Source organism: Papilio xuthus, unplaced genomic scaffold, assembly GCF_000836235.2.
Source record: "Papilio xuthus unplaced genomic scaffold, Pxut_1.1 DF828258.1, whole genome shotgun sequence".
Classification (NCBI taxonomy): domain Eukaryota; kingdom Metazoa; phylum Arthropoda; class Insecta; order Lepidoptera; family Papilionidae; genus Papilio; species Papilio xuthus.
In genome coordinates, this window is record NW_013530391.1 from 1,163,496 (window position 1) to 1,186,316 (window position 22,821).

Here is a 22,821-nt window from a genome sequence, read left to right on the forward strand (position 1 = left end):
CATATTGTCGGAGATTAAAAAATAATAAGATAAAAACATATAGTGTCTGAGATTAATGCGGTCCAAGAGTTAACAAAATGCGTAGACTATTAATAAACGCACAAATTTAACAAATGATAACTGTAGAATTTAACGAAATCTTATCAGGCGCCATTTATTGTGTATTAGAAAAAAATCACTTATGCATAACTTCTACCCTATCCATCCATACCGACATAAATGTGAATTAAGATAAAACTACCTTCAGTAATTATATATTTTACTATTAAGTTTTCATTGTTACATTGAGTTTATGTTGCATTATTTAAGTAGTATGGCGCAAAAACTACCGCTGTTGAATAGGGAAAGTCATGGTCAAATGCAATTGTGGTTTACCTGCGCGTTGATTAAAGTCTGACGGATATTCGAATGGCTAAGACGTGTTACTAAGTTTTAAAGAGTGCTTATCTTCTTTAATATCATTCGTGGATCTTGTGTTTACAAATACGCTGCGATTACAAACTAACATGGGCAACTCCGCCTCCCTTAAGCTTAACGATAAAAGGAAGTGGCAGTAAGTTTTTCTTTCGTAAATATTGTCTTTTACATTTTATTTAAAAAATTGTTTTACCTTCCTTTTTCTACCTCTTGTAATTCCGTGTACACAAACCTTATTTTGGTTCATACCTTCAGTCTGTAAATATTCTGCATTTGTAATTAGGAATTCCATGCACAAAAAGGGCGCTTTTTCTTGCAATATTTTTATAACGAACAAAGCGTCAAAAAACTACGGAATTTAATAAAGCGAAAAAATAAGCTGTCCAGTTCAATATTAAATACGGTAGACTAAACAGTATATTTAGTTAAAAAAATGATTATTATTGCTTAATGATATTTAAGTGTATTAATCTACAAATCCTACTTAGGTTTTAGTTTTTTTGTGCTTATAAAAAATTTTACGGTTTTTTACGACTACGTAACCTTAGATATGGTAACGGCGGAAATGGTAGCATTCGAGAAACAATCGTTCTTATAACAAAACAAACAAGACATGACGGTTTCAAATGAGGAGCATCGTTTTACGTAATTTATACTTTATTTATGTCAGATGTTCCATTACACAGGTTATGTAGAACGATTAGTATAAGCGTAATTTTTTTTATATATTTATAACGATAAGTTTACGTTTTATATCGTAACATATTACAGAAATATTTTAAAAAGTCTGTAGTTCTTAATGCACAGAAATATGTTTGTTTTAAGTGATTTTAAGAACAAACAAAAGTGTAATAGTAATTTTATATCCATAGACTACTCCACTAAAGGTCTTTGCCTTTTTTTTATTTGAAACCTTCATTAGTTTTTAAACCAACTTGTTTAAAGTTTAGTTGAACTTTAACGGTGATTGATTTGATTTTATCAATGTCATTTAAGAGTATTAAGATCAAGGTATTGGTTTTTACTATTTAATGAGTCAAAGATATAAAAATAAGTTAACGTTCACTAGACCATAAACAAATAGTTACGAAAATCATTCCTATTCACGATTTTATTCGCTCACTTTTTGGTTAAATAATTCCTGTTTAACTATATTGTAGTTGTCATAGAAACATATAAAATACACTGATTACGTTGTACGTAATATGTAAATAGGGATTTGCATTTTGTATGTTGGTCATTCGCATAATATGCTTGCTGTTTACTTCTTTTTGTAACTACGTTATACGTGATTTTGTAAGTAATATTAGTATCTACTAATTGCATGATTAAAGATATATAAATTCTAAACATTTAACCGTGGGTTTCAGAGACCAAAATTCCGTATTTAAACGTCTATCTCTGTCTTGTCAAAAATCATGACCGGGGTGACGGTATGTTTTATAAAGAGATTTTGGTCTAAGAAATCCATGGTTGATCACAAGTTACCAATATTTTTCGTACTACCAATGCGATTGAATTAGGCAATCTGGAAATATTCTTAGAATTACTTTTATGCATTTCTAAGCCAAGGCTTACTCGGTCTAATAACCTGTCAAACAATGTGCGATTCGTGAAGCGTAAATTAAAAAAAATATAAGCTTCATTATTTTGTACTCAGAGATGACTTAAATAACGCATAGTATGTAGTGACTTAGTTTAGAGCAGTAGAACTTTTCAGCTTTAAATTGGCCTTTATTACTTACTAAATTGGAGGACGGTTAGACGTTTGTTGTGTTTAAATAAACAGACCATAGACATCGTATGTCTTTTTTACGTGACCAATGTATTCTTTTTTTATTTTAAAATTGTATAAAAAATTATTATAAGCAAAATAGGTGACGGGTAAACCGCCGCCATTTTGAAAACAGCGATCGTTAAAATATTATAAAGAAAAGTTTTTTTTTATTGTGTATGTATTGGATGCTGACATTTTATCAGGTGGACTGTGGTCTCGTTACATTTATATTAATTAGTAATAAGCCGAGATAGTTGCGAATGCGATGCCCTTGACCTGATCTTGGCCGTGCGCTCAAGGCATGCGAGCGTCGTGCAAGCATGATCCGTAGCGGTCATCTGACAACTGGAATACAATATATAGATCAATTAGCCTTTTACTGCCGTACTCAGATTTGTTAAGTGGTCTCAGAAATCTAATTTTAGTGATCAAATGAATGCAGCAGTTAATGTGACTACATTGTTAAATAACAACTAAAAATTAACTGTCTTAATCATGAGTGTCCGATGTTGAATCACTGAAAAAACATATTGTTCATCCCTTATATACTCTTCGGGAAAAAAGAGACAGCAATATTCTTTTTGGACGTTACTTTTGGCAGTGTATCCACACCTTAACTTTATTGTACAAGGCAGTTGCAGTTCAAAGCATTGTTTCACAACACGTGTTTCTCAATAACACATAAAAACGGAAGCTTAATGTTTTTTTGCAATAACTGAAAAAGGTAAATGTCGGTTAATTTCCACAGTAAAATGGCGTAACCTATGATAACGATGATAACCATAACTAAGTAACGTGGTAACGTTTTGATAAATGTTAAATAGCTGTTTATATGTGCAGAGAATAAAATTGTACCAGAGGAAAGGGGCCACAGGGCTTATGATGGTAATAAAAAAAACAGCTATCAATTATAAATTTCTATTGGGATTAATTTTAGATAGCCTGTGATCTTTTAGACTATGTTCGATATCTACATCTAAACTTCTCGCATTTATAATATTAGTAAGATACTCATAAATTCATGTGTTTTGTCTTTGAAAGTTTTATCAAATTATCATCACATATGTCTCCAATGAGTGGCTCGGAGCCTATCCTAAGTTAGATCTACGCCATAGTCAACCACGCTGGCCCAGTGCGGTTCCACTTCACCTATATCTTTGAATTATGTGTGTAATAATTTATTGAGTATAATAAACATTGTTTTGACGTGCATTTAATTTATAACTTGTTAATTACTTACAAAGACATGATTCGAGCGCTTAGTGATAAGCGGTAGAATCATGTATTTAGCGTGATCGCTGTAAATCAAATCTTCAGTCGTTTTAACGAGTTCGTTTGAGCTCTATAATAATAGACTCTAGTAATATTACCTAAAAATTTATTTTCAAAATTACCAAGTTGTAATGTTTTAAAAATCAAAAGTGCAATAATTAAATTAGAAACTTTTTTCTATTCTGTGATATTGGATCTCTTTTCAAATTAGATTTTTTAAAAATGGAATTTGTCAACCGTAAAGTCAAATCGGTCGCCAAAATTGACGTGTGTCAAATGAATGGCGCGGACCGTTCTTACAAAATTAAGAGGTAAGAAAATTTTAATAAAATAACACAATGATTTTCTCATATATTGCATTGAAGACTGGCTATCCATTTAGATAAAAAAAACGTGTTTTTGTATGCTGTTAATATCTTGTACATAATTTATAAAAACGTTAATAAACTTTCTTTTTAATTAATTTGAAAAACTACTTTGGTGTAATGGTAACGGTGTGCTTAAAATTTAAGAAGGTATGTGTTAGTGGTCAAAAATATTTTTTAAGCATAAACTAGCAGATAAATTAATAAACAAACAACAAACTCCCAAATCGAGTTTAAGTATTAAGATTACCAAATGCAAAATATCAACTGCAACACTTGGTCTAAACCTGAGTCTCTCTGTTACATAACAAATTTTATTTCTCCCCTAAATCATAGATAGATGTGATAACTTTAATTCACAACTTTTAATTTATTTACCTGTTTATCTATATAACAATATAATATAACAAAATGTAGCAAACTGATTCGATAACTAATTGAACGTAACGCTGTGGCAAACGAGCGAGCGGCCACCTGAAGTAGCTGATATATCGAAGTTACCGTTGCCCATAGACATACGCAATTGCATATGCGTTGTCTACCTGTAAACAATAACGATTTAAACGATAATCATTTATTGTCAATAATTATTGTTCCCAGTGGTTTCGCAATTTTTTCTGGACACCGTTTGGGCGGGAAGACAAGAAGTCAGTCCGCTTAAGTGGTTTGTTATTTATTTTGATTAGAATTCGAAGTCTTTTGTATAACATTTTCCAATAAGGAAGTATTCGTAAATTGGTTGTCGGTAGTTAGTGAAGGTTGTTTGTAGATTTAGTTTAGATTTTAAAGTAATGAGAATTGTCACTGAGGAACTTCTTAAGTGAGCGTTAAACGAATATATTAACAATATAAATAATAGTGAAATTCCTGATTAAATTGTCCCTTTAATAATTTTGCCGCAATTTAACTGGCTTGTGATTCGATTAAAGTAGATATTCGTTCATAACAGATGCATTTTTCTTTGGATTTTATATTGAATAAATATTATAATGTAATTTAAAATCAATGCATAGTCGGGGTCACACACTAGTGTATGTAGTATGCGAATTTTGCGGTTGATAAAACGTTCCTACATGTGGTCTGATAACGCGTTCTGAATCACATGTTAGGTCAGATGTCACCGAACTTTTCTTATCGTGTTGTTTTTTTTTTCAAATTACATAATGTACGATAACACGTGATTACGAGACTATCTTATTATCTAACACTAGTAGCACACGGCTTCGATTTTATTAAAAAAAGGATCAAAGGATGTCTATGTAAGTACGATACTGTGTTGATTTATCATAGATTCCGTTCCGATTCTTCCTGTACTTTTTTTCACTTGATGGGCAAAAAAATCTATTTTCCTGTTACATTTGGATTTGATTGTATGGTGAATGACGTCATCGTAAATTTGTGAGTTCCCATCCGCATGACGTGCATAACTTATAACTCGCAGTTTTTGATTCCGCTAACATTAGCAATAATCAATAAAACGTATGTACAATTTATATCTATGTACTTGAAATGTTATTGCAAAATCACGACACAACTAAAATTAATAATTATTTATTTTTTATATATTATTGATTAAGTTATACGTTAATTTCTTGTTTTTTATCTATAATACGTTACGTTTTCTTTCTACATTTGTCTTCTAGTAGAAATGTTTGAGAATGGAACACACTAGACGGTAAAGTTACCGTTGGTATTTAAAATAAAAATCTCTGTATAAAACGTATCGTCATCCCTGTCTTTCATTTTTGACAAAATGAAATAACAATATGTTTTAAACAGAGATTTTGGTCTCGGAAACTCTCGGTTGATAAAGCTATGTCTAATCTAAACGCAGTCTTCATGCTGGAGACATTAGGAAGTGGGCAATAAATTGCCAAATGTTTGCGTTGATACATATTTTTAGCTCGATAACACATTGTCACGTTTACTAGAGTGAGTCATTTACGATGTTAAAATGGATATTTTGATTCAACCACTTAAAAGGCGTAAAGGCGTTAATTTGTTACTTTGGTTGGGAATACCATGACCTTGTTAAATACCATTGTTTAGTCAAAAGTAAATTTTTTCCTTGCATTGATTCAGGAATCCTCAATAAAAAAATCTAGGATTGAATTTCTTGTAAGTATAGTAAAACTTGTAGAACGTTACTGTTGAAATTCAAGTAGCTGAAAATCTAAAAATAACGCTAGATGGCGCGACTAGCTTGCATAGATGTTGATGTAGGTTTTAAATCGACTAACTACAAACAAAATATAAAACGTATTGGAACAAAGAAAAATCACTTAACTATTAATATTTCAGATAAATTGATTGTGCGACTATTACATTCATTTATCATAAAACTAGATAACAGCACCGCATATTGGCACAGATTTTCATGACAAGAGTACATCGACCTAACGCCATCTGTTATCAAGTTGTGCAAACCGCAAGCGTGTTTCGTATCAATTCAGCGGCTGAAAAATTTTCCTGTTGTTCCCAGGAGCGAGACCGCGATGAGTCCAGCGCCCCCCTCGCTGCAAAACAAAAGCAGCACGCTGCAAGCCGACGGCAGGCAGTCGACCGCGACTATTGGAAGCAAGTGTACGCATAGCGAAATGGAGCGCGATCGTATCGGAGTATGGGGCTGCGGGGACGGCCAGTCTACCGGCAAAGTCTCCGGTCTAGACCGGCTCAAACATCCCGGTCTCAACAAGGTAACACACACAGCGACAAATATTATTGATTTATTTTCACACATAATTCGCTCGGGTCGTTCGTTATGTGGCTGTTTTACAGTAATTTGAATCAGCTGATTGTTTCAAACGTTGGCCAATACGTTTGGTCCAACGTTGATTATGAAAATATTTGTTTTGAATTGAATTTGCGTTGAACGCCAACGTTCGTTGCAATGTCAACATTTCCATTCGCCTTGTTTATAAAGGTTAGGTTATGTAGTTTAAAAATAGCCTCCATTTATGTTTAAAATTATTGCAAACAATTTATATCAGTAACTGTTGTAATTCATGTTGAGTTACAACAGTATTTTTATTACCTTATAAAAACAGGTGATAATTACTTTCTTTAATTGCTTTTACTTTGCATTTGATATATTTTAATTGCAAACGCGTGTTATACTTTACCTAAAATACTAAGTATATACAAGTGTTATATAAATCTCAAAGAGGGTCGAACGGTTTAAAACAAAGGAGAAAATGTACCTTTGAAGGGTGCTCTGAGCTCTACAAAAATCACGCTCCACCGCCCAGAAGGGCGCAGGCAGCAGGAGCTTAGGGTCCCAATTCACTAGCTCGCATCAAATATAACACGGTCTTTTTCACCGACTTCAAAAAGAAAGAGGTTATAAATTCTCTAAGTCTGCATTTTTTGGAATAATCTACTTATTGCATTTCTACTGCCTAGAATGTACATTCCTATAGAAAAGCATTTTTTTTCGTACGTACACTTCACCATGGATTTACTTTTTATCTCGAATCGTCTATTGAAAAAAAACCACATGATAATATTTTTGTATATTTGTCAGTGAAAACTCAGGGTTATAATTTTTCTTGTCATTCAATAGCATAGCAACTGATTACAATTCTTCGAATAGCAATTGTAAATGTCAGTTTACATAGCCAATCATTACTGCGGTGAACTTACACTCGGCTCAACTCATGTTTCTGTTTATATATGTATATTACTTTGCTGTAGTTTCTCTGTTTTATAGACATGCAGAAAATTACGCTATATGTTTAATTGGTACTGTACTTAATGTAAATATTTTCATAGCAAATAACTCAAATGAATTACTATACCAATGATTTTTAATATTTTCTCAATATTAATAAGCTACTTAAGTAATTGATTTTAATGTTACCCGTACTCTAACTAAACCGATATACCGTCGGTTTCTGGCACATAAATTCACGTTTAGAACATATTGTTATCTCTGTTTTGTCAAAGATAATGACAGGGATGACGATATGTTTTATACAGAGATCTTGGTCTCGGAAACTAAACTCTACAAAAATCTTTCTCTTACTGTAGTTAATAACAAATTGGTGGCCAATTACAACCTTGGCTGGCTTTACCCATTGCTTACTTGGTTGGTTGGTAATCATGTCAGTGTTCTACCGCGATTAACAGATTACTAAATCTTACTGCGTCACTCTAGCCTGGGTATTTCTGTCGCAACAAATTTAAATGGTTTCCATCCTTTAACTTACATAAGTTTACTACGCATTTTTGCTCTTTCCTCGTAGACTTTGCTACTTCCTTTATCCGAAAATGTCTCGTAACTTTAAGTAAAATCAAAACTAATATTATAAAGAGGAACGATTAAACAGTCTGTTAGTCCAATAGGTTGCGAAACTAATACACTTATTTGATAAAATTCTTTCACTGTTGTTAAGCTATAATATCTCCGGATGATACAGCTGGACGGCTTTATTTATTACCAGTCTTTTAATTACCTTGGGACAATGTCGCAGACAACTGCTAGTCATAGCTACAAAAGTCTTGTGTTCATACTTTTGTATTTGGAAGTCTTTCATTTTACTAGAAATTAAATATAGTGGTTAGATAGTGTTCTTCATTATTATGACAATGTGTATAATATTTAGACGACATTTCGTTATAACATCATAGCCATAGTTTTATACGATATTCAATATTAATAAGGAAATGTTATATAAACATTGTATAGGTCTACGTGGCCGTCATTGTTCCGTGTTTTTAAAATCAAAAGTCTTGTTTTGCATAATAATACGAACCTACACAATTACTGCATTCTTCGATTGGCTTGGTGTATATGGGTAGAAGCGGCTTGTTTACATTGATAACTAAATTTTAACAAACCAACTAACAAAAGTATATATGTTTTATCGTAGGTATATAAATATAGTTATTAGTCGCCGTTTTATTATCCAAATTGAATCTGTTATTGAATGACATCATAGTGTTCTTTAATTTCCAGTTTACTCTAATAAATATATATTTAAATTTTCTAATATATCAAGAACTGGACAAAAGTATCATTAATTTTGAAATTATCTGTCATTTATTTAAAAGAATTATAAATAAAAAAATCCTACGAATTTAGATTTTACAAAAAGAAAATGACTGTAAAAATATTTTTTTTTTACTTTTTATTATTATATGGCTATTATCAACTAGAATTTATTATAGCAATTAGGAAATAGAATGTTCATAATTAAATCGATTACGATTGTAATGGTCATGTTTACTTATCTGATAACAAAAGAAAAAGTTAAAAGTAGAGCGCTGATTTATTTTTTAACAATGAGTAATCATTTTTTTTCTATTCGTCGTATAGTTATAGCGATAATCATTAATAAAATAAAATATGTCGACTTTGCCCGCATGTTATATTAAAAAAAAACAATTATTAATAGCCTATGTGTTCTTTCAGCCTATTTTTTACATCTATGTCATATTTCAGCGAGATCTATTGAGACGTTCGGGAGATATCTTCTAACAAACTACCATCCATACATACAAACATTCGCATTTATAATATTAGTAAGATTGCATAAGTTTGTGTAATATTTTTTTGCTATTGTACGTTAGGAATCACAAAGTTGTCTTATCCTAACATCATCCTAAAATTTATTAATACAAGACTCTGCGAGACAAACTTTGACTTTTAAGGCTGTGAAAACTCTTGTTAAACAACTAACATTTAAGCTTTTGAAATATCAACAGGGCTCAGAAGTTTATTTTGAATTATTTTTTAAATTATTCCAATGTTTTGTAAAAGGTGCCACCGTATAGGTTACCATTGTGAAATAAAGTAAATATAATAAGTAGTGCCTAGTGATTGCTATTGCACTTGTTTTGGTCACGTCGTTCATTTGGTTTTATCTACACCAAGAAAAAGATTCTAAAAAGTCAGTCAATCGGGATTGGATCCTATATCTTTCTATTTGTTAGTAGACTTAGTAATAACTTGATTAAGTTACTGCAATGAAGTAATTGACCGTGAATTATCAATACCAGGTCATTGTTAGCGGGTTAGTAGATCAATCCGCCATCTTTGTTACGTCACACCAAGTCAACGGTAACCGACGACATGCGCTTTCGTAAATACTAACAGCTAAGGACCCATTTTCAATAAGCATTAGTCGTGCGACTGTATGCATGGTTGTCATTTTATAATGACCTGTGAAAATTGTGGCCGCTTTCAGACTGCGTAATAGTCGCCAGATGGAAACAGAACTTAAGACGTAGTGTTACGTAAATACTTAAATAACGGGCTTCTTTGGTATTTCCGTGCACTTGTTATCTAAGATAGACGTGACCAAATCATAAATGTGATTGTTTAAGAAAAAGATCAAGGAAGAAAGAAACAATTGTAGGTGCAATATGCAAATAAAAATAAATTTTTCTGTATACTTTTACTAAAGAGAGGTTTGAAAGTAGAAAGGAAAATATTGGAACCCTTATAGAATCACTTTGTTGTCCGTCCGTCTGTCTGTCAAGAACGTTTTCCTCACAAACGCGTGAAGGTTGTGGAAACTTATATTAATAAAACTTGGCATCGGTTAGTAATCCTCTAACTTGTTTGATATGTAATGTCCTACATAACAACTGACTGGAATCTTTTTATCAGATAGCTGTTACGTTACCATGACGACAGATGTTAGGTGTGGATCGAGTCACGTTAGTTCCGCGGTATTCGCACTTCAGATCGGTGGTAAATGAATACTAGTGACGTCATAAATTATACTGAATTGATCTTTTTTAAAATAATAGCAATTTCAAATAGGTTGAAATTCTTGCTTATCATGTGATCATTTTATATGTTATATCATTGTTTAAATGTTGATTTGTATGTCTTTGTTTGATTTTTTTCTAGTTATTCATTTAAATTGTTGTAAATCTAAAAATTGTCTATTCTTTTGTGTCATACTAAATAGACTAAGTCTCAAGTAAAGTAGTTAATTATTTAATCTACATTTTTTTATATCAAAAGGTGGCAAACGAGCAATCGGCCACCCGAAATCGCTGAAATAGCGAAGTGACTGTTGCCCATAGACATACGCAATCGCATATGCGTTGCCTAACTTTAATCGACGGAGGAGAGGATGCACAGAGAGAAAAATATTTTCCCTTCCCATGCATCCTCTCATTCGGAAAGTCCACTTCCACTTCCCATCCTTTCCTTCTAAGAAAAAGGGTGGGAAGGGAAAGAGGACTAAATTAGGCCTCCGGGACGCACACTCATCAGACGAAACGCGGAATTGCTTCCACTTGACGCCTGTCTTCTGTGTGGTCGTGGTATTTCTCCGGGCGAACCAGGCCATTTCGTGCGAAGATGTTAAAGCGGGCTCTACCACTGTTACCATTTATCTAATTTAGCAATCAGGTACACGTTACGCATGGTCGCACCAACTAATTTATATATCCATTCAAGTGTTTTATCAATATTAATATTATCTGTCTGTGTAGTTATAAAATAAAATACGAAAACATTAATAATAATCATGGTAGTTAAGACACGGATAATCGTATCCTATTTGTCAAGTAACGCGAAGTAATACTTTGTCAGAAATTAATTCTCGTCTCAACCCTTAGGGATCTGACACCCGTTTAACTTCGCTATTAATCTGCAATTTGTTAGATTATTACGAGGAATTAATTGGCCACATTTAGATATATTATTATCAATGATATACCCATTTCAATACATTTGTGAAATGCCTTTTAAGGGTTCCGTACCTCGAAAGGAAAAAAACGGAACCCTTATAGGATCAGTTTATTGTCCGTCCGTCTGTCTGTCAAGATCCTTTTTCTCAAAAACGCGTATCAAGCTAGAATTTATATCAAATACTAAGCTCTGCGGTCCCTTGATGCTGTGAAAAATTAAACTTCGAAACCAACGCAATAAAAAGATGTGTGGAAGTGGACTTTCCGGATGAGAGGATGCATGGAAAGGGAAGATATTTTCTTCCTGTGCATCCTCTCCTCCGTCGATTAAAGGTAGGCAACGCATATGCAATTGCGCTTGTCTATGGGCAACAGTCACTTCGCTATTTCAGCGATTTCAGGTGGCCGCTCGCTCGTTTGCCACCTTATGACATAAAAAGAAATACAACCGTTTATTTTGTACTAATGTGTGAACATATAATTATCAAATAGTAATTTGCAAAGTGTGACCTCGCGTCTTGAGATGTAACAGTTTTTTGCAATGTCAATGACTTGCGATTAGTTTTCACGGCTAAAAACATTAATAAAAACAAAGGTCATTTGTCTATGTCCGTGTTCATTTAGTTTGAAGTTTCATTGAAATGTTTAAAAGGATTGACAGTTTAATCATATTTAACTTTCCATTTAAATTCCTATACATTTGTTTATAAGCGAGAATTTATTATCCATATCTTATATATAAAATTCTCGTGTCACAATTTTCGTTCCCATACTCCTTCGAAACGGCTTGACCGATTCTCGTGAAATTTTGTGAGCATATTGAATAGGTCTGAGAATCGGCCAACATCTATTTTTAATCCCGCGCGGACGGAGTCGCGGGCGAAAGCTAGTCATGTAATAAAATACAAAGACTACGATACATATAGATCGAATGACTCCGAGCGAAGTGCGCTTTGCAGAAATTTATGAGACATTTGATTACAGACTTATTTATATATTCCTTTTCACGAGAACAACATCGCCTGTGTTCATTTTCTCTATTTAATTATTAAAATCCCAGTTCGTTTGTGCACAAAGAGTATTTCTTTATTCCTATTAATAACTTAACTTTATTAAAATTGCATAATTAAAAAAACATTGATTCAGATATTGACGAAGTGGTTGTTTTTTTGACTAACTGCGATCGTTTCAGTGACTATATTGGCATATTTAGTTGTGATTAGTTTCGTTTGGTGTTAAATACTTTTTGGTGTTTGTGGTGCATCTGTCTGTGTGTAAGAATGCAGCACGATTGGTGGCAGCTGACGCCGCGGCGAGAGATATGCTCTTTGCCCTGTTGTTTGGCGGCAATTGATTCTCGGGTATGTGGTACTACATATTAAAATGCGGAGTAACCGTTGACCATAATCAGGGCAAGCGAAGACGTACCTATGTCATCTCAAAATGTTTATAGATTTGTAGTACACTTTACTAAACTGATATATAAACACGGCTAAACACTCACGTATATTCGTCCGGTGGCGGCACCGACTAGGTGAGCGACGGGCCGCGTCCGCGAAATAATACCAGCACCACTCATCCTGATGAAGGGCCCCCGATGGGCTCGAAACTAGTCGGTGCCGCCACCGGACGAATATACGTGGGTGTTTAGCCGTGTTGCCAGCCCTTGTAAAGTACTGTTTTTGCTATTCATTAAATACATTAGTACGTGGGTAATAAAATAAGTAACTTATTTTAATTTATAGATGTTTTAAGAATGTTAAATCGAAAAGGTTATAAGATTAGTCACTTAATACGATCGCACTGTTCAAAACAAAATGAAGGGGCTTTGTCTCGCTCGAGTAACCTAAATTGTAAAACGACTCCGACTGATCCCTTTTTATACGAAGTCAGTGAAATTTTGCATATAAAAGATCTCATGAGTTTACTCACAAAATTAAGGCGATTTTATTAACATAGAGACTGAGAGATGAAAGTTGTATTTTATACAATTTGGGGGTTATATGACTTGTAATAAACCAAATAAATTTTGCAATCGACAGAAAGAAATTAGTTTAATGTTGGTACCGTATTTCGGTAAATATTTTCTTAGCGTTGAAGCATAATTCAAGGGCCAAGCGCTCTAACAGCCATACACGGACTGCTTCAAGATTTTTTTCGGCTGCATTTTTATCGACGACATTTTGAAGCTGTGCGTGTATGGATGCTTTAAAATATAGGCGGAGATAAAGTGCCCAATAGAGTATTACTACTCTTACAGTGTTTTAGGCCTATCTTAAACATCTAGCCACTAGAATAACACTGGAATTACCTAAAGTAAAACCTTATAGTCAAATTACCCGGAGTACATTGTGTTACGCAATATAATTTTAAATTTCCATTCTTACTCATCACTAAATATAGTGCTGCGTTTGTATCGGAGTAAATAGCCTCACGAAGATCGATTAAACACATTCCCAGGGCGTATTTCACTTCGAGACAGTCCGGTTCAATAAATGTGACGTCACAAAACGGTAAACAAGTGCGAATCAAAACAAATACGTGGAAATTTTCGATATTATATAGGTTTTGCGAAAAATATGTTTACTATAAATGTATTAATATTATCGCTTACGTTATTTTCTACAATTTTTTACTAACTAACTTGTAATTTTGTTATACGAATGTATTTTATTTTTAAACTAAAATTTTTGATGATATTAAAATATTTCTTATGTTAAAATTATCAAACTATCATTTTTAAACACAATAATACAACTAATTTCTTTACATTTCAATGATGATGCAATAAAAGGAATATTAAACATGTATACATTGTTATATAAACTCATATTTTATGTCTAACAATGAATTACGTAAATGATTTAGTTCAACACTGCTTGCTTGAGGTAAAACCACGCTATTTACATATCTAACCACACATGTCCTTAAACTGTTCATAATATCAGGAAGTTCACATTAATTGGGAACAGATCAACAAATTGTAGAAACAAATGTATCAAAAAAACAGTACTTAACGTCAGCAAGATTTTTAAGGGATTGGAACAAGTTGCCAGTCTCTGTTTTTCCGTCCAAATATGATGTTGGGACCTTCAAAAGTAGAGTGAATAGGCACTTACTAAGCTAGCGCTTACCATCTTTTGGCCAAAACTCCACTAACACCAGGTGGGATCGTGGTCAAGCGCTGGCTTATCAAACTTAAAAAAAAATTGTGTAAAAGATTTAAATAAAGAAATAAAGTGTGTATGTACTCCTTGTAAAAAATAAACGCAATTGTTCCAGGGCTTGGCGTTTACTATTGAGGAGCGTCAGGCGCTAGGCATCCACGGGCTGCTGCCGGCCAGGGTCAAGAGCCAGGAGGAGCAAGTGCAGCTGTGCAAGCTCTCCATCGAGCGATATGAGGATCCTCTCAACAAATACATCTACCTTATGGGCTTACTTGTAAGTTGACAAACTAACTTATACGTTAAACACTTTGTAGATTTTATTACTAAATCTTATCTATTGATTTCCATCCGTAGTGACTAATCGTTTACGGAAACTATTATTTTAATCTTCAGATTTACTTAAAAAGTTTTAGGTTATGTTCTTAATCAAAGTTTCAGTTTAGCTTATGGAAAGAGGATTATAAAATAAAGCGTGTTGTTAATATTGACATTTATACGGTTTTTAATATCTTTTTTGATAAGTTGTATATCTTTACAATGTAATATTGTGTTGTCATGTGATTGTAAACGTGTGTTACAATTAATAATGTATCGTTATATGATCTCGTTCAAACATCCTGTATAACGAGGCTGCAGCCTCTGTCAATGCTACCACACCCTGCTTTGTGCAATAGCCGCGGAATTATATTACTTACGGCTATATCTTGAAACTCGGTCAAATTACAACCTTAATACAAATCATACGTCTATTTTATGCTTCGATTTTAAAGTTGTTGTTAATAATATTTTATTGTGTACTATACTAGCTATCGCTATGAATTAAAAACATACTTAATAAGTAACCTATGTGTTCTTCCTTGTGTTGTGACTATGTTTTACATCTATGTTAAATTTCAGCGAGATCCATGCTACCATCCGGAGATACCTCCAAAAAACATCCATCTAAACATTCGCATTTATAATATTAGGAAGATTACTTTACGAGATATTTAAATTACAAGTCGAGATTTTCATTTCTGTTAATGTAATTTTCTAAAATTACTCTTTTGTTGCACTAAAATACAAAGATCTTAAATAATTAATATTTGTGTGTATTAGGATCGTAATGAGCACTTATTCTACCGCTTCATCGGCGAGAATGTGGCGGACTTGATGCCCATAGTGTACACGCCGACAGTGGGCCTGGCCTGTCAGAAGTACGGCCTCGTGTACCGCCGTCCGCGTGGACTCTTCATCACGATACACGACAAGGGTCACGTCTACGATATACTACAGAACTGGTGAGTTACACTTCTTTCAACCTGTAACCTCTTTCAAATATCAGTGATAATGTCTCTTTACCTTTGTTTTTTCTTTATGTTTGTGTCAAATTTATAGCAATGGAAATGAAGTCATTTGTTAATTCGAAGCAGACCAAATGGAAGAGCAGAATTGTATTTTAGACACATTCACTATTTTATAATAGAGATCCATACTTAGCATGTTTTATTAAAGTACTCGTATTATAGAAATTATCTCAGTAAACTTTTAGATTTTGTTTTATGTATAACTAGTGTCGCCCGCGACTCGAACTTACTAACCCGAAACTTCCAGACTATGTTCTACATCTATGCCAAATTTCAGCGAGATCCATACAGCCGTTCTGAAGATACCTTCAAATATCTATCCATCTAAACATTCGCATTTATAATATTAGTAAGATCTTTTGTGGTATTACACTTATGTGTTCCCTTTTAGGATATCAATGCATACGGAAGTAAACTGTCTGATTTTAAATGTAGCTACATATCTCAGTTCTTGCTTGTGTGACTTATACCCTTGTAATCAGACAAGCGTATAATAAGTTTTATAATACATAGAAGCAGATCACCTCGCACGCCGCGCGCCCCCGGCGTTTGTCTTGGCCTGGTACTGCCGGCTGACCTCAAATACTTTATGATTTAGTATCTATATAAATATAAGTTTCAGTTTTAAATGTACTACCTAATATAGTACAAATAATAAGGTAACTAGTCGCCTAGCTACCTTTAATATCGTGTAGGAAGTTTGAGTTGCATTTAATTTTTTACCCATTGCCTAACATCTATAGCTTTTGGCAAATGATTTGGAGAAAATTTATATATAAATAATTTATGTCTCACGTCAAGTTTTAGTCGTAAGTCCTGCTCTTTCTATTCAATAAACAGAACAAGGAATTCGTTGTACTGTCAAGAGAATTAAAAAAAAATAGCAACTGAAATTCGTACGATGATGTCAAACTGAAATCATTATCTATCTAATTGATTAGTCCCCAAACAAATGACGCTGTGACTGCGTGACTTCCTCTTGAATTACTTTTGTTGGTGTCAGCAAGATTAGTCATAAGGTCACATTATTGACTAGCATGTTTAATGACTATACTAGTCAACCTTGACTAAACATTGGATTGTTCAACTCAATAAAATTACGAAGCAATTTAATACATCAGGAAAATGACGAATTTATATTTTTAAATTCGCATGTTCACTAATAGAGTTGCACTATCAATAGAGATTTTTCTTGATGTCACATTTGGTCCAGCTTTTTGGATGTCGGAATTTTTACTTAACTATTGAAATAGAACCCAGCGTTTGAGTTGGATGGTCAGCAAAATAGTACTCTTGTTTTCTACGTGCCAAGTCAAATGTTACATGGTATTTTGTGTTATCTCCCGACTAATAACGCTCAAAGGGATGTCATTTTAAATTTTTTGTACTTAGTACTACTGTTGATTAGAATGATAACATTTGAAGGCCCGAGACGGACGTGCGCGCTATCGTGGTGACGGACGGGGAGCGTATCCTGGGTCTGGGCGACCTGGGCGCGTGCGGTATGGGCATCCCTGTGGGCAAGCTGGCGCTCTACACCGCGCTCGCCGGCATCAAGCCCCACCAGTGTCTGCCCATCACTATTGGTAAGTTACCTAGCACTGGAGGACTGGTATTTTGAAACTGAGAAACATCATCATTCCAAAAGTGTTATCTTGGAATCTTCTTTGTCATACTCCCAATTTATTTAAGGCTATTTACATGTCTAAAATCTTGATGATATTTCATTTTAACCTAGATAAACATAGGGTTCACCGCTTTTAAATAACTAAAATTTGTTCTAGACGTGGGAACAAACAACGAGACGATGCTGAACGACCCGCTGTACATCGGTCTGCGGCAGCGTCGTGTGCGCGGTGCAGCATACGATGAGCTGATCGAGGAGTTCATGCAGGCGGTGGTGCGTCGCTTCGGACAGAACTGTCTCGTGCAGTTCGAGGACTTCGGCAACGCTAACGCCTTCAGGCTGCTGGAGAAGTACCGCGGCAGGTCAGATACCATACAGCCGGTTTAGCGAGATATATAAACGCCCTCTTTTTACCATTTTTAGGAGGGGGGATGTTAAAGGGTTACATGAAAGTGGCAAAGACTTGTGAAGCCCCTTTCTGCCCAATCGCGACTCATTCTAAAGCCAGTCTTGTTGCATTAGTATACCTTGTCTTCTTGACATCGTTCTTTAAATTAACCTAACAAAGATTTTCGGGTCTTTGATCATATCTTAAAGCACTTTTGTGTTACTCAATTCTCACGTCACTTGGTATTCAAAGTAGTTGTGTGTTTGTGTGTCAGGTACTGCACATTCAACGACGACATCCAGGGCACTGCTGCGGTGGCGGTGGCTGGTCTGCTCGCCAGTCTGCGGCTCACAGGCAACAAGCTCACTGATAACACCTTCGTCTTCCAGGGTGCTGGAGAGGTTACACATTTTTCTAATTTTCTTAATCGATGTCACAATTAATCTTTATGTAGTATTCTGGAGACTTGAAGTGTAAAGGAGAATTAGCGTAATACTGTAGACCAGGTTCATATCTTTACTAGCGATCGCCAGCGATTTCGTTCGCGTGGAATTAAAAAAAACAATCTATATGTATGCCAAATTTCATTGAGATCCGTTCAATGGTTCCGAAGATACCTTCAAACAAACATCATCATCATCAGCTCACTATACATCCCCACCGAGGGGTTCGGAGCCTACCCTAAGTTAAGGGTGATTAGGCCATAGTCATCCATCCATTTATAATATATATTGACGTATTATAATGTTGTCAGGCATCTCTGGGTATCGCAGAGTTGTGTGTGATGGCCATGAAGGCTGAAGGTGTCTCCGAAGAGGAGGCGAGATCCCGCATCTGGATGGTCGACTCTAAGGTACTACTTTTATAATATCACTAGCTGTTACCTGCGACTCCGTCCGCACGGTATGATTTTTTTTTATTATTAACCTTTGTGTTCTTCCAGACTATGTTCTATGTGTATGCCAAATTTTATTAACATCCATCCATTTAAACATTCGCATTTAAAATATTAGTAAGATTGTATCCTATAAATTATATTTTAATATGTATAAGTTGTATAACTTTGCCTACCTGGTGTGGTGCAGGGTCTGATAGTACGCAACCGTCCCGAGGGTGGACTGAACGAGCACAAGGAGAAGTTCGCGAAGGATTGTCCTCCCATCCGCACCCTGGAGGAGGTGGTGAACACCGCCAAGCCCTCCGTACTCATCGGTTCGTGTAGCTTTGTTATTATTATTCATTACTAGCTCTCGCCCGTAACTCTGCTCGGAATTAAAAAATAAACTTGTTAACTAGCTTGTAGTGTATGCATAAACGTAGTGTTGTTTGTTCCGATCGTACACGCCGGAGAGAGGGGGGGTCAGCCGATGTCAGACCTTTGGACCGGTAGCACGTGTCGGCACGTGAACGAACTAAATATAACGCAGCGAGTGCTACATAGCCTATAATTTTTTCCAGACTTTGTTCTACATCTATGATTCAAGATTTGTTGAGCCGTTCCGGAGATAATTTCTAACAAACATCCATCCATCTAAACTTTTGCATTTATAATATTAGTAAGAAGTACGATTCAAATAGAATTCTTAAAACCATAGTTACAAATGTAAGATTTAAATATATTAAAGAGCGTCGGTGGCTCAGTGGTCAAGCACTTGATTTGCAATCTCCAGGTCCTGGGTTCGAATCCCGCCATGTACTAATCTGTTATTGATTTCCGATTTACATATGTACATTTATCCGACGCTCTTACGGTGGAAAAATACATCGTGATGCACATATCTGAGAAGAAATACAAAGATATGTGTGAAGTCAACCAACTCGCACTTGGCCAGCGTGGTTCTACTATGGTCTAATCACCCTTAACTTAGGATAGGCTCCGAGCCCCTCGGTGGGGACGTATAGTGAGCTGATGATGATGAAAGAGAGTTTTGTGTATCGTGTGTCGTTTAAAATGATATGTAGAAGAGTTGTGTATATATATAATTGTGTGTAAGGTGCGGCTGCAATACGCGGCGCGTTCACTCCGGCGATACTCCGCGCTATGGCGGACAACAACCCTCGCCCCGTCATCTTCGCACTCTCCAACCCCACCAGCAAGGCAGAGTGCACTGCTGAGGAGGCCTACGCCAACACTGATGTATGTCATCATGCCACCATGACACCATGTCTTCTTCTCTTCAACAATATACTGCACCTATACTCATTTTATAATATTACAAATGTTTTCTGAGTTCTAAATTGCTATATGTTTCATAACACAGTCAACATGTGTCAATACACGACACAACTTAAAAGTTTCGACTAATTGTTACTATTAGGTATAGTTCTTTTCAAATATATTAGTGGCTCAAGGTGATGTGCTGTACAGTGACCTTCTCCCGCAACGCTACAACTCATCTAACATTTAGTTTAGCAGCAATTCGCGCGAACTTAAGAGCATTTAAGGCTAAAATAATGAGTCTTGCTTATACGTACTGTTAATAAGAAAATCCGGCACTGTGCCGGTGTACTGGACTTTGTAACGAAAGCACGTCATTCGTGCCAAATGACTAACTTATTATATCTAAAAGTACGCATTTCTAATAGCATTTTGCTACTGAAGTTTACACATTTAGTTATAATTATTATAAAACTAGCTGTCGCCTGCGACTCTGTACGCGCGGAATTAAAAAAAAGCTATTGGTCGCAGCGTTATGTTATAAGCCTAAAGACTTCCTCTATAAATGGACTATCCAACAAAAAAAAAATTTACAAGTGAGTCCAGTAGTTTCTGAGATTATTAGCACGTTTAAACAAACAAACAAACAAACTCTTCCGCTTTACAATATTAGTATAGATATTTTGAGGATTAAGTTAGTAATGTCCGTTCTATAAGAGATTTATTTGAATCTGTAGGAGCGTGCGATCTTCGCGTCAGGTTCTCCATTCCCGGAGTACCGCACGAAGGACGGTCGTGTGCTGAGACCAGGTCAGGGCAACAACTCTTACATCTTCCCCGGACTCGCGCTCGGCATCCTCTGCGCTGGACTTGTTGATGTCTCCGAGGACTTCATGCTGCTCGCTGCTGAGGTAACACACGGCATTCACTCATCTCTATCTATCTACTATTATTTTATAATAACTAGCTGACGCCCGCGACACCGTCTGCTTGAAATATTTTATTTATTTATTGATGAACTGCAGGAACATTTTATTGGCGAAAAATGAAGTAAGCAATGCGCTGTTCTGAACTTAGTTTTTCATTTGTTAAAAATTTCAGCAAGATCTTTCCTGGAGATACCTTCAAACACATCCATCCATCCATACATCCAAACATTCGCATTTAGTAAAATAATCGTACAGGATATAGTCCGAAGCTTCTCTCAAAAAGTCAAAAAGTTCCTTAATGACTTTGAAATTGACATCTGACAAAGAAAATCTTCGTCTAATCATGCATTTTTAATAATTTTGACAAGAGTTAGAAATATTTGTAATAAACAAAAAGTTAATTAATTTTGATTGAAAGATATGTACGTAACGTATGACATGTTCAGGCGCTGGCGGAGATCGTGTCTGAAGATGACCTGGAGCACGGCAGCCTGTACCCGCCCCTCAAGGACATACAGAACTGCTCCGTCAAAATCGCCAAGAAGATTGTTGACCACGCATATGAAACTGGTAATTATAATTAATCGTTTACTTCAAATCCCCAACATTTTTGTCGATAATAAGTATGAAAAATAATATATTGGAAGACCAAATAAGACTTGACAAATTGTCTGAGTTTAAAAATGTAAATATATACCAAAACCAACCAATCTGAAAGACATAACCTTAAAATGTAAAAGATCGTAACTCTTTGACCTCATGTTTGTTGAAATATAAGTGTGATGTTTGTCTGTAGGCAAAGCGCAGGTTCAGCCTCAGCCGCTCGACACGGAGGAGTTCATCCGCGCTCAGATGTACTGCGCCAAGTACCAGCCCGCACTCCCGCCCGTCTACTCCTGGCCCGGCGACACCGCGCCCCGCGTAGACCTCGTCTAGACCTCACACTGCGCCTCACACTGCGCCTCACACCGCGCCTCACACGCCTCACACCGCACCTCACACACATACACAAACAAATCTGTCCGTAGGTTAACTTTTATAAGGTTTTTGATTCTTATAAAATGTAAAGTGAAATGTCATCGATACGTCTTTAATGTATTTTACAATGTTTTATGTGATTTTAATCATTTCTAATTTATATAAGTAAAAGTTTGGAGTAAGATTAATTCTGACACATGTTTGTGTAAGTAAATATAATACTGCGTGTGACAGTACATGAGAAATATTGACTTGCTTTTTCTTACGGTATATTGCTTAGCTTGACTTTGACACAAGATAATCACAAATCGTGGGTTTTCTTTGTCGAATTACTTAAAAATATATTGACATCTCTGTCTAACTCTTTGAAAAACAGAGATAGCAATGTTTTATATGTGTTTTGACAGTTGAATTCTACAATATGTTATATTAATAATTTAATATATTAAAGAGCTGACTGTTTCATACTATATTTAGATTTTCTTAAGTCAGCTGAATGTACGTTTTATAGGTTAGGTTTTGATTATATTCGACAAATGTTACCAACGTACAATTTTTTTCTAAAATTAGGGGAAATCTGTTTGTGATAAATTGTACCTAAAAGTCAGACCTAAAGCATTAATGTTTGAGGTTATTAATTTATTTGCTTTGAAATTTTTGTGTGATATTTGTGTTGACAAGCGTTGTCTTGTACATTCCAAAGTGGTTCAATCGGAATCAACAAATTATTTATGATTTATTACTTTG

General features: G+C 35.0%; 1 protein-coding gene across 4 annotated transcripts; it reads left to right on the top strand.

The window, feature by feature from the left end:
• Window positions 1–282: 282 nt before the first annotated feature.
• Window positions 283–22,697, top strand: LOC106113401 (NADP-dependent malic enzyme; the record flags this gene model as incomplete). Of its 4 annotated transcripts, none has more annotated exon segments than XM_013306132.1 (14): window positions 3,582–3,777; window positions 4,432–4,495; window positions 6,314–6,527; window positions 14,764–14,922; window positions 15,747–15,928; window positions 17,420–17,580; window positions 17,779–17,983; window positions 18,284–18,410; window positions 18,764–18,862; window positions 19,095–19,221; window positions 20,004–20,146; window positions 20,905–21,078; window positions 21,543–21,666; window positions 21,893–22,697. In XM_013306132.1, coding segments are annotated over 14 exon segments (1,950 nt in total). In that variant the 5' UTR covers window positions 3,582–3,746.
• Between the last annotated feature and the right edge of the window lie 124 nt (window positions 22,698–22,821).